We start from the raw sequence: 12,679 nt of genomic DNA on the forward strand, positions 1-12,679 counted from the left end.
TCCTTTTTCGTTTTGGACCCAACATTTAGTTTTGAGAACTGTCTCAATATTGTCTCTGTGGGCCCGTCTCTGTTGTTCCCCTGCTGCATGATGACACAACGTATTTTTGCATCTTTCATATCCACGTTGTTCATATCCAACAACGACGGCACATGGTGGTAACTTATATAAGAACGTATATAGTCCGATTTTCTTCAAACTTCTCTGATGTATTTCCCCCAATACTTCTGCATTTCCTGAATCTACATACATATTTGGGGGTATATTCCCCTTCTTCTGATACAGAAGTTTTCCTTCTGCTTATCTCACGGCATTATAGAGTCTATCTCTCAAACTCTTCAATCTCTCTCAAAACTCCCTCCCTCTTCTCAATGAACATTACTGCTACTTGTGCTAGTACTGTATTTCAGTCTCGATAGCTTGCATGTGCGCATGCGCGTTACGTTGACAACGTGCAAAGCGAAAAACGAATGCTCCGTAAATTCCAGGATGGCCCCGAAAGGTGTTGTACAGTACCAGTTAACAATCGTAGGGCTATTGCCCGACGAAACATTTCATATGGCCAGATGCTGTGCACAGGTATGATTATGAAAGTAAGGTTTTGCATGAATCAGCTAAGTTTGATTAATGTATTTCGCAACACAATCAACGATACAATGATGCAGTGATTAGCCGCGCAGTAGTCCCACCTATTGTGATTTGTGTTTCAGTCCGCCAGGGTTATGGTAGGCCCTAGTGCATTATTTTTGGGCCCAACACAATTTACATCTTCGCGTTTTTACAACAAGTAAATTTATGTTGAAGTAGGAATAGATATATAGGTACAGGATTTATGTACGTTAACCCAACCTCGAGGTGCTGTATTACTATTAGTATTAGCCTGTACTAGTAGACCAGTGGCAGTGTAATTTAGTACTAGATACTACTAGAAGCGCCCTGCCTGCCTAACGACTTGCGTGCAGTTAGAAAATTCTAACAACAAAGTGATGATCCTAAGTGATCGACGAGATACACTCTTCAACAGCCTTGTCACTGTAGGCAGTAAACTTAATGCAAGCCACCAGCATGCCATAAGACTGGTCTGGAATTAGAAAATTCACAACCACTCCGGCACAAGTACGCTGTCCAAAATTTACTGCCTGCTACGTAGTTTGTTGGGTGTTCATAATACCGGCCACCTAATGTTTTTCTATCAATAGAAACGTGAAAAATCTCACAATTTGCCTGAAATTTTACTCACGTGTGGAGAAAATACTCCGGATTCACAAGCGCGCACTGAAAATGTGATCTGAGGTACGCGCTCTAGATGGCGGCTTTGAACGCGTGGGGTGTCATTTTTTCCGCACTCAGTCGCCCTGTTCATTTCAACCGACCACCCTGGCAACACGTATAAAGGGCACTTAAATGCGTTTTTTCGACAGGCCGCTGTTTTTTCCAGACGTCATTTTTTCCCCAATAATATTTGAATATAATATTTTGAATCCTTCGATATTACTTTTGAAGGACTGTTTGATGAATTTGAATTGATTTTCATTGGGAAACTTTTCATCGTAATTGAAATAAATTAGATGAGTCGGTTTGTTTTTTCACATTCATTTCTCGTTTCTGCTTCAACTCGTACGGTCGTAGCGGGCGACAAAATAATTATGTCATGTGTATGTGTAACGTGTGTGCACGATCCTACAAGCGGCGGTGACAATTTTGCGGTCAAAATCGTCAAATTTATTACGGAAGGATACTCTACATCTAACAACGAGTCAGCAAAGGTAGGCCTAGTTATATGTAGTTACACGATAAATCTTATTCGATTTTGCTAAATTTCGTTAATTTAGAGGGAATACTTATTTGTTTTCGCCTCATTTTACTCGGTAGCGTAGCCCAGTGAAGAATCGAACACCGTTGCGCGTAGTCCCATGCGTACATTTTCTTTCTGTACGCGCAATGCCATTATAGTGCGTGGTCGGTTGATATGGACCCGGTCGGTGTGTTGAACACTTACCATACATGCACATGCATGATGAAGAAACCTATGCCCTCGTCTCATACTCGTAGCACAATTTTGCAGACAGTTGAACCTTGGTGCGGATGCAGATCATATCATCATACAGCTTAACTGTAACAAACTCAACTAACTCAAATTCACTGTAAAGATTGTAGTTTCTATTTGATTGGTATCTCTTTCTCATCATCCCCTGCATGTAGGAACTCTACCAGGCCAATACAGAGAAGTTTTTGTCTCCCAAAATTCAACCACTGCTTGAGTTTGATTGGGAGCTCTGTTTGGAGGAACAAAAGAAGGCTCTCCGAGATGAAACCTGGGTGTTTGAGGAGAAGGCCATGGCCTATGTCAATGGAGAATTTCTAGGTAATTACAGCATGTTTTGTCTATCTCAGTGTGTTGTAGCAAGACAAGAGAAAGAGGTGCACAGCATTTGCACTAAAATATTGTAAAAAAGCAAGAAAAGATTTAGGGTGATTTATGGAGTTACATTGAACATTCCTGAAATATGACTTAGTTAGACTGGCCTTGTCTGCCCATACCATGGTTTTTCCCTTTTAAGTTTTACCTATGCCAGTCAGCAAGATGTCGATGAATGGATTTCCACAGCCAGCTTAATCCTACTGTAAATTCATGAATATTGCTTTAATCTTTGACTGTCTGTCTCATTGTGTGATCAAATGACCAGTTTTCTTAACATACGTTGTACATAACAAACAAGTTTGTTGAGTAGGCTGTTACTGTTTTGGAGAGCATTTTATAGCATGGTATTCATGAGAAGAGTTTTTTCAAGTTCCAGGTCAGGAAAAGGCTTGATAGTTTAACTCAAAATGGTGTAAACAGCTGTTGAGACCATGGAGTGAAACCAGCTGAGAGCTCTTAATGCTTAACAACATAGACATCCCAAAAGGTAGAGCACAGAAAAGTGGTCACCTCAGTGCATCCCAAGGGTGAATGCTAAAGGCTACACCCTCCCCCCCCCCCCCACAATAGTTTGTGAGCATGTCTATGATCAACATTCTTATAAGCCACAAGCGATTTTCGTCGTGCCATTTGCAGACCTTTGGCCATCCATGGGCTTTGTATCATCTCTATGTGTCAGTGTTACTGATACTGCTGCTGGTAATAATGTTCTCATTTACTCTTATGTTGGTGTAACAGGTGGCCCAAAGGCCTTCAAGCAGTGGGCTGAACAGCACTGGGACTATGTAGAGTTCAAGCCAATGCCTTTGTATGTTGCCATTGCTGAAGAGGCGTACAAGGAGCATATTCTTGCCACTCAGGTGAGGGGAGGATTAGTAATGTGTAGCTCAGTGTGTAACTCAGTGGGTATAAATGAATGTTGTTTGTGAGGTATAATGTTGTGTAAAATATGATTATGTTTTGTTTTCAGGCCACTAAAATTTAAGATTCAAAGATTTCAGTGGACCTAAAAGGCCACCAGAGAAAAAAGTTAGGTTTGAGTCCTGTTATAGGGTTTGAAAACTTTGAAAAGACAGTATTCAAGACCCAATTTTTCATCTAACACAAGTTTTTCTACCTGCCCATGTCCCAGGTATAAAAGTCTGGAACGTTCAAGTGGTCTTACATTATAAAACCCCCTCAAAATTTGAAAGGGAATCCTCGTACTTTTCTGTAAGCTCTGTTTGTTTTATTACCTACATGAAGATTGATATTTCTTCACCTCTTTCCAATTTGTGTCATTCTCTTTGCAGCATACTTTTGTGTACTTTGATGTGGCCGTTGATAGTGAACCGATTGGTCGGTTGCTGTTTGAGGTATGAAATAGAATACATTTATTCTACCCTTACAGATGTTCTAAAATGCAATTCTTGTATACCACAGACTCAGATTGTGGCTGAGTAATTTCTGTTGTTTTGGACGAACAAGATTGCAAAAATGTTAGATAAATATGTAAATGCTAAAAATTATGCTCTTCACATTGTTAATGTTGAACTGAAGATTAAAGGGGGGGGGGTATTAATAAGCTTTGCAGTTTTTGATCACCAGATCTGAAATATTCATCACCAAGTGCCACCAGGAATGATATGAGAAGTAAATCCGTATTTTTGAAGTGTCATGAGATATGAAAATTATCAGAATCCTGACAAATATTGTCAGCATGATTTGAAGGATATTATACGTGGTAATCTTTCCTGCAACATACAGTGTGACAACATCAGAAGAAAAAGAAAGGGAAAAAATATCTTGCTCATCTAAATTTGGATATGTGTCAGGAAAAACTTGATTTGGTAGGTACAAACATGGAAATCTCTGAACAAATGTCATTATGAGTAAAGTTTTTATATGGAATGCTGGTGTAACACAGGGATTAAAAACATCATTTTTATTTTTTTAACCATAGATTTATAGCTGTCTCCACTAAAAAATTTACAGATACTTCATGCATTATATAGTGCGCAGAAATTGAATTCTTTGTACTAGATTTTTTGGAATGTTTCGTTTGATGTAATTGCTCTAATGAAAAAAACAAATCCTAATTCATAAAAGTGTAGTTTGAATAGTGATTATAGAACTTGCCATCATGTTAAAGGATGCATCCAAATGAAGAATCCATGTTGCTTTATATCAGCTTTTATATATCCCTCCTACCCATAGGATTTGAGAGGCAAGTTTTTTCCAAGCACAATCATATTTGCATCTTTCTGTGCATACCAGCTCTACACGGACAGGTGCCCCAAAACATGTGAGAACTTCAAGGCGCTCTGCACCGGAGAGCGTGGACACAAGACAGACGAATCGCTGATGAAATACCACTACCTGAACTCCATCTTCCACAGAATCGTCCCCAATGGATGGATCCAGGGTGGAGGTCGGTGCAGTTCAATTTCAATTTCTAATGTCTTAGGCAGTTTGCAACTGAGAGTTGATTTCTTTTTCCAATTTGTTTGTTACTTCTTTTTTTTTAATTGGTTTGATTTTTTGAGATGTATTCTTCATAGTTATATCTTGTATAGAATTTGCTTGGTTTGCTTTTCGAGTTTTTCTCAGTCAAATTTTGTCAAATGAATTTTTTTTCTTATAAATCTAGCTTTCTGGATTATTTCTTGGCTTCATTACTGTTTACTGTGAGTTGAAATGGAGAAAAAGGCATAGTATGAGAGATTCTTACCTGTAAGTATTTTGGTTTTCATAATTTTTATCATGGTGTAGGATGCTTAACTTTGGCATCAGCAACTTTGTATCATGTGTGTGTTGGTAAACATCATTTGCATTTTTTGAAATTTCCTTTTGTCATCTCACAGATATTATGTACGGCAGAGGGGACGGAGGAGAGTCAGTGTATGGCCCAGTCTTTGAAGGTATGTTTGCCCAAAAGGAAAATTGACCGTAACGAGATGTAGGCCTATTTCTCAAGATTAAAGCGGCAAACTGAACAAACTGTACACAGTGTTTTAGAGCAGTGACAGACAAGCATTTGAAAATCTTGATGTTTATGGAACTACAAATCACTCATCCCACACAAGGCCCCATATGGACACTGCAAAAGCCCTACCACTTTAGTCCTATATGATCACGTCAAACTTGCAGAGAATTCATAGCAATGTCAAATTTGCATTTGGAAGTTAGAACCAGGACAACTATGGATTAGTCATACAATGTGAGGTCCTGTGGGCATTGCAGAATAGCTCTACTACTCATAAAATCATTGTTTGAACTTGCAGAGGATTGCAACTTTTTAACGTGAAAAGTCATCAACTACATCCCTTTCTCCTGCAATGATTCATTTTATTTGACTCTCCTCAAGACTATTGTACAATTATGAGCATCTGCAACCATGCTTTAAGGAAGCCAGTGTCATCAAGCAAATTAAGGAGAAATAATTTAAAAAAAAACCAACAACAACTGTTAGTTGACTTTTGATGTACAAATCAAAGCAGCATTAAGATGGAAATCATGGCACATCTCATCAATCAACATGGCTATCATCACTTGTCATTATTGTGGAAATTCCATCCTGATGTAAACATTGCTTTATATGAAAAAAAAAAAAGAAGTCAGAGTCTTAGATTGATCAGTTAAGATGTTGGGGGAAATGGACATGGTGAGAAAAAAAAAAAAGTTTTGTACAAGTCTAGAGAATAAGGTAAATAAGCAACTTTGTAAGAAATACTGTAAAAGAGGAAATTTTCGCACATTTCGCACAATCAGAATCTAGCGCGAAAATAAAAGCACGCAAATATTTTTGCATGCCATATGATACAGTAGATGATGTCTTGATTCTGAGGAATTAGAAACACACAAAACTCTTCTCACCTGGCCAAGCACAAAAAATTAGTAGCGCAAAAATATCCACTTTTACAGTAGGTGTTGAGCACCTCCCCATTTGTTTTGTACATAGAATTTCACTAATTTTCATTTTTCTCAAATGTTTGGACACAGACAGAAGTAAAGAACTAAGACAGAACTAAAAGCATATCACTGTGATTATGTTCCAAGAACAGGTCTGAAGAAAACTTTTGTTGGGAAATTTGTAAGTTTTCCAAGCAACATGATATTAGGATAGAATTTCCCTTTAAAGTGAATTTCATGCACCATCTACAGAGTGAAAACAGATGATCAGAATTGTAGAAGTTTCAGGAAAATTGGACGTAGAAAATGAAAGTTTAGGAATCGTTTTTGCAGGTGTTTTCCAAATAGTGATACAGTGTATTAGTAGCAACCCTAAAATGCAAATTCCTGATGTCATCAATGTACATCAATGAAGCTGTGGAAAAAAAAATCAAGTTTTGGGTTCCCCTGGAAGCAATCATTCATAAGTTTACATACTGTAAACATAACAATCAATTAATGTGAAGGGTCCAGTTTGTTTGTTTGTTTGTTTTTTTTTATTTCTTATAAGTAATGAAAATTTAGTGAAGATCAATGAGAGAGTTGTGATGCAATGATGTCATCATTTCATCTACATTTTCAAACTGTGACATTCCATAACTTTTCTATTTTAGGGCCATTTTTATGAAACTTTTCTATTCTGTCTGTTTGATTTGAATGTACTTGTTTAATTTTTATGCCAATTTGAAAGTAGAGTGAAATTGTACTATAATGAATATTTGAAGGCTCATAACTTTCTTGTTTTCTCAGATTTCATGTAAATTGTTACTAATTCCTTGTTATTTTTACTCTGAATTTTTACAATTTCACAACTCTACGAGCGTAGTCACACTTGGATTGTAACTTTAACAACACACGACAATATTTGCAATCGCTAGGGTAATCAAGCATTTACAATTGTTGTTGGTGTCAATTTGTGAAAATGGCATCTCTCAGAAATGTCTGTGACATCATTTGCGAAAATAACAGCTTATACCGTAGTTTGTGATTGGTTTGGAGAGGACAAACCTTTTAATACTGAAGGGGAGGGGGGGGGGGTTATTTTGTACACTCGTACCAGAAATATAATCTCATCCGCACTCTTGGAGACCGGTGAAGGTTCCCAGGGCATGATATTATATCTGCTAATGATTATGGCAGTATGAGTAAAAACTACTCCAGTATCCTCACCGAGGAGTATACATGGACTACAGTCGATGGGAAGTTATGACTGTTGAAGTGCAGTAACTGTTCACAATACCCATGTTTAAAGATGGATTGATACATCCAGAACACAAGCTATAAAATTTTTTATTGCATGGGCTGTAGAAAGTTGAGCACTGAACTTGCTTCTAGTGTCACAGTGCAATATTTTGACGTGATGATTTTATGGGTTGATTGCCTGCTGCAGTTTCTCAGTGGACAGAGCTTTCATTTATCTCTCTTGCCAGATGAGAACTTTTCCGTCAAGCACAGCTCTCGAGGGATCCTCGGGATGGCCAACCAAGGCAGACACACAAACGGATCGCAGTTCTACATCACGTGTCAGCCCGCCCCCTGGATGGACACCAAATATGTGGCCTTTGGGTGAGTGTGGGTGGACACTGGTCAAGATGATCGCTTTTTCAAGCCAGGCCAGGGCCCCAACGAATTTCATGATGCAAATGTATGGCAATCTACTACAACAGTGAAATGGCCAAATGCAGGTGTTTGTGCTCATATGCATGACATGCCTGTTGTCATGATATCCTACACAAGTAGAATTTTGTTACAAATTTCTTTTGTGCTCCTTCAGTTTTCATAAAGTGTACTTGCTTCTAAAAAACTGCAGATAAGTGTATTTCTGAACGTACTTCAATATCTCACAGTTATACTTGCCTGCTCTTCTGTGTGCGCTAGTACAGCAGAGCATGAAATTTTGGAAAACATTCCCACACTGGAAAATACTTTTTCGGTTACGATACTACATGTATATACCTCTCATTTCATCACTGTACCTTGTTAAAGGTATAGAAGTCCTTATGTAAGAGGGTTCTTCCAGACAGCTGGCCTGACTTAGCAAAAACATTTATGCACCAAAACTAGATTCCATGTGTTGAAAGTGCACAATCATAGATATTGTTAGGTTAAATAACTTTTAATTGCTCAGTCCAGAGAGAAAAATTAACCCATCAGTAACTGAAGCGCCCAAAACTGCCCGTCTTATTACTCCCTAAAACGCCCGAAATCGCCCGTCCGCTTTTTGATAGTTTTAGTAGTCAGTTGCTAAAAGGTTAAAGCAATAATTTTTAATACATCACTAAAACAGCTTATTTTTTTTTTTTTTTTTGTGAAGGGTTTGCGAGAGAGGTTTTAAAAAAGCAGGCAAAAAAGGCAGCTACTGATGCATTCAAGGAAATGATTCTTTTGACGCATCTGTTCTTCTTCTTTACCTTGTGTTTCTACGCCTTTGTAGGAAAGTGGTGGAGGGAACGGAAGTGCTGCGAACTCTGGAGGCCCAGGCGACTTACAACGAGAGGCCGAAGAAGGAATGCAAGATAGTGGCCTGCGGGGTCTTCACTCCAGAGGACTGATGAGGAACATGTTGTTTTAATTGTGGGAACTAACTGATGACCCCTCTCCAAAGAACATTGCATATTTGCTTCCGTCTCTGAATCCTGTCTCGTACCCCCACCACAGCAAGCACGAACGAAATGAATTCAAGAGAACCGTGCTTTGTGATTGTTGTCATTACAAGTTGGAGGAGGCAAGCTGTTGCACTGTTTACTTTGCTCTTTTCCACTATGTTTGTTTTAATGCTCACTTCACCAAGACCACTAGCATCATAAATGTAAGCATGGCAAGCAAACGGCTAATATCCTGAGTCAATGTTCCTGTAAAGCAAAGAGAGATGTGAAATTGTTTGGGTGCTGTAAATCCCAGCACTTGTTCGACCATGCTTGTTTGTACTTTGTCTTGAGTGACCTTTTTTTTTTTTTTCAATTCAAACTGCTAAAATTTCATTGTATTTATGAGATTGAGCATCATCACATACCTCACTTTTTCATCAGTTAATTACCTGTACAGAAATCAGTATTCAGATGTATATTTTTGTGGGGTTGTTGCACATTACTGCCCAAGGCATGCTGTAGAATTGATATTACCTATAACCTGTTGATTTCCTGTCTCCTTTTGCTTTTCTTTTTCTTTTTTCTTTCTTTCTCTCATCCTGCCACTTCCTCCACATCTAATTCTTCTTTGTTGTTGGTGCATGCAAACAAAACATGGTGTATCCAAAATATTCTCTCTTTTTGGTGAAAATACACATGCTGACAAAGAAAAAAAAAATGTGCTACTCTGTCAAAGCACCACAGGTACCAATTGTATTAAAAGAGAACTATGCATTATTGTTATTATGGCACACAGAAGAATGTGTTGTATTGACTACATGCACATTTTACCTTACAGATGCTTGAACGTAATTGCAGGTGCTGTAGTAATACTGTTCCGCTGAAGGCGAGTTACATAGGGTCATTGTCAACAAGTAATAACGACTTCATGTGACTTTGATATTACTTTAGTTCCTTGTTGAGGTTCACACAAATACCAGTAATATTTAGTTGGAATCACAGTGACCTGCACAACAAAAAGGCCAAAAAGTTACATGGGTAGTTTTCGCATGAATAACATCAGATCATGATTGAGCTTGCATGGGGGGATTATTTTATTGGTTTAGGTGGCTTTTTGAATTAGTGCATTTTCTGGATGATTACACTCTGTTTGACCCCCTTTATGAGTTTTTGAATGAGAATTGTGCCACCAATGTGTTTCATTTACATGGATTCAGTTAAGGCAACATTTTGAGCTTCTCTTTATTGGATGAAGAGGAGAATATGCTAGCTCTGAAATTGATGCTACAGTGCACTGTATAACATCAGTTATCTAAACATCTAAAATCTGTTTCAAATGGTTCCATGTCCATACAAGTATAAGCTGTACACCACATGAAAGCTCAGTCTGTCCTTTACATCAATGTAAAAAGCAAATCTACTAGCTTATTGGGTAGTTTGTAGCACCAGGTTAGACATTATTCATTTGTACAAAGTAACCCTGCTGAAAAAACAATCTGATAAAACAAGACCTCTTTTAATGCAAGGGAAATGTCACACTAAATATCTTGTCCTTAGGCTTCAATGCATTTTGCTTTTGTGATCATCAGTACAATTCATTTGCTCAGATCTTGCTCAAGTTGAATCTGATTCAAAAGGCAAGCTCATTCATTAAAATGCACTTCATGGGCAGTTATGTCCGGTCATTAAAAATCAGGAAACCAAGGGCGTATGTATAGTCCATGCTCGGCATCTGAGTGTGTGAAAGTGAGTGTAGAGATCATTTATCACCAACGAATGCACACCTAGCCAAGTGGTAGTATTATCACGATACACTGGTGAAACAGGGAATGTGTTCTTAATGATACTTATCATAAATCATATCCCATTTGATGAATCCTCTGATTATGTGAAATTGGGGACATAAAATTCCATTATTGCCTTCAGTCCCATATTACCCAAATTGCCTCCTTTTAGCATGTACACAGTGCGTATATACATGCACTGTATTAAAATACTCAAGTTTCCTTAGCGCAATAAGAGGTGATTGATGTGATAGGGATACAAATCAAATGTGTCTAATTTGTGAACTGACTAGCGCATTTGCAATTGACCAAGTAAAGTTAAATCTACCAGGTAATTCTATTGAATATAAAACACAATTTTATTTGGGGCATTGTTTATATCATTGTCCCCTGGGAATCTCAACTCCATGCTATGCCCTCGGAGTGAGCTTCTCGGGTCACAGCATCTAGTTGAGCCATCGGGCAGGGCAGTAACATCAACTATACCCCAAAAGCAGTCCATTTCTGTGTACATACTGGTGCCACTAGTATGACTATGACTGTTTCATGGGTTATACATTCAGAGATGTATGATCACCATCGTCAAGTGTTGGCAGTGGTTGGGTGAATGCATGCACTGTGAACTTAACTGCTGTTACAGCTTGTGCAAGTTGGCGCAAGGTGCCTTGTGTGCAGTTTGTCCATACCTGTGTGTGCTCAACTCCACAGGGTGCAGAGGACAAGAATTTCATGTGGCTGGGGGGGGGGGGGGGTGATTTCATCAAGCTGTTCTTTAAAGTTACGAACGATTTAGGAATGACTGGTGATCAGTTCTTGTGCTGAATTATTGAAATTCTGATAAGTATAGTAGCACATCAGAATGTGTTCGAGTCGTTCTTAAAGTGATTCATAACTTTAAGAGCAGCTTTATGAAACACCCCCCCCCCCCCCCCCGTCTTTTCCACCGACCATTGCCATGCCCTGTACCCTGTGTACTTCGTATTTTCCTTTATCATCAATGTGGGAGATTAGAGCACCTTTTATCATACTTCTGGAGTCAATTAGGATCTTGTGGAGTGTAAATTTTCATGCAAGTGTGACAATTGTGCCTGAAGCATGAAGTCCTAAACAAACAAATTTTGGAAGTTTATATGTTCTCATGTTTAAAGGGGATGGCTAGTAACTGATCAGTGGGAATCAGTGGGAATGCTGGGGGATGATTGTTCCAATCCTTGAGGGATTCATTTAAGAGTACTATATACATGTATATATATTGTTGTGTGAAAATCATTTGCTTCAGAATGGTCTCATATTCAAGTAATGTGCAGTTTAATGTTTCCAGGTTAGCATGCCTGTACGGTGATGGGGCATTAAACTGCACATTACTTTGTACTTGAATATGAGACCTTTGTGAAGCAAACAATTTTCACACAACGTAGATATATAATGTACTCTTAAATGAATCCCACAAAGATTGGAACTATCATCCCCCAGCATTCCCACTGATTCTCACTGATCAGTTACTAGCCATCCCCTTTAATATATGGTTTGTACAAGCTTTTTGAAACAGCACTCCCCTGTAAGAACACTATATCGATATGCAGTGAAATAATTTGCGTAAGTGGACTCAATGTAAGGAGCATTAATATTTTGTGTTGTCATATTGTTTGATGTTGTATATATTGACATATTCCACCAGTGAATTTCATAGCATTGGTGCTCAGCTATTTTCATGCAACAGAGTAAATTAATATTGCGATGTATATATTATTGTATATATCAATCACACTGTATATATTTTCATGTGCTAAACAGAAATGTGAAAATAAATTTTAAGGACTTTGAAATTACTGTTGTTTTGACATTTCTCGGTCATTTTGCATGTACCGTATGCCTTGCTTTTTGTTCAAGCCATAGGAACTTTGAAAGCATCTTCTCTTCGAAGTGCCCTTAGCAAACTGCAGAAGACTACACTT

General features: G+C 38.3%; 1 protein-coding gene across 1 annotated transcript; it reads left to right on the forward strand.

Annotated features, from left to right (window-relative positions):
- The first annotated feature begins 463 nt into the window (after positions 1-463).
- LOC140243139 (probable inactive peptidyl-prolyl cis-trans isomerase-like 6) lies at positions 464-12,550 on the forward strand. Its single transcript, XM_072322866.1, has 8 exons — positions 464-579; positions 2,203-2,365; positions 3,161-3,282; positions 3,715-3,777; positions 4,679-4,832; positions 5,266-5,322; positions 7,783-7,918; positions 8,787-12,550. Exons 1-8 carry the CDS (start codon positions 490-492, stop codon positions 8,902-8,904), a joined length of 903 nt encoding a protein of 300 aa, XP_072178967.1. The 5' UTR covers positions 464-489; the 3' UTR covers positions 8,905-12,550.
- The last annotated feature ends 129 nt before the right edge of the window (positions 12,551-12,679 follow it).

This window comes from Diadema setosum, chromosome 19 (assembly GCF_964275005.1).
Source record: "Diadema setosum chromosome 19, eeDiaSeto1, whole genome shotgun sequence".
In the NCBI taxonomy this organism is placed as follows: domain Eukaryota; kingdom Metazoa; phylum Echinodermata; class Echinoidea; order Diadematoida; family Diadematidae; genus Diadema; species Diadema setosum.

Bases quoted from the DNA above. Each gene is read 5' to 3' on its own strand.
- LOC140243139 (XM_072322866.1), top strand. From the start codon at position 490: ATGGCCCCGAAAGGTGTTGTACAGTACCAGTTAACAATCGTAGGGCTA. The intron at 2,366-3,160 runs GTAATTACAGCA...TTGGTGTAACAG, and splicing joins TGTCAATGGAGAATTTCTAG to GTGGCCCAAAGGCCTTCAAG. The intron at 3,283-3,714 runs GTGAGGGGAGGA...TTCTCTTTGCAG, and splicing joins AGCATATTCTTGCCACTCAG to CATACTTTTGTGTACTTTGA.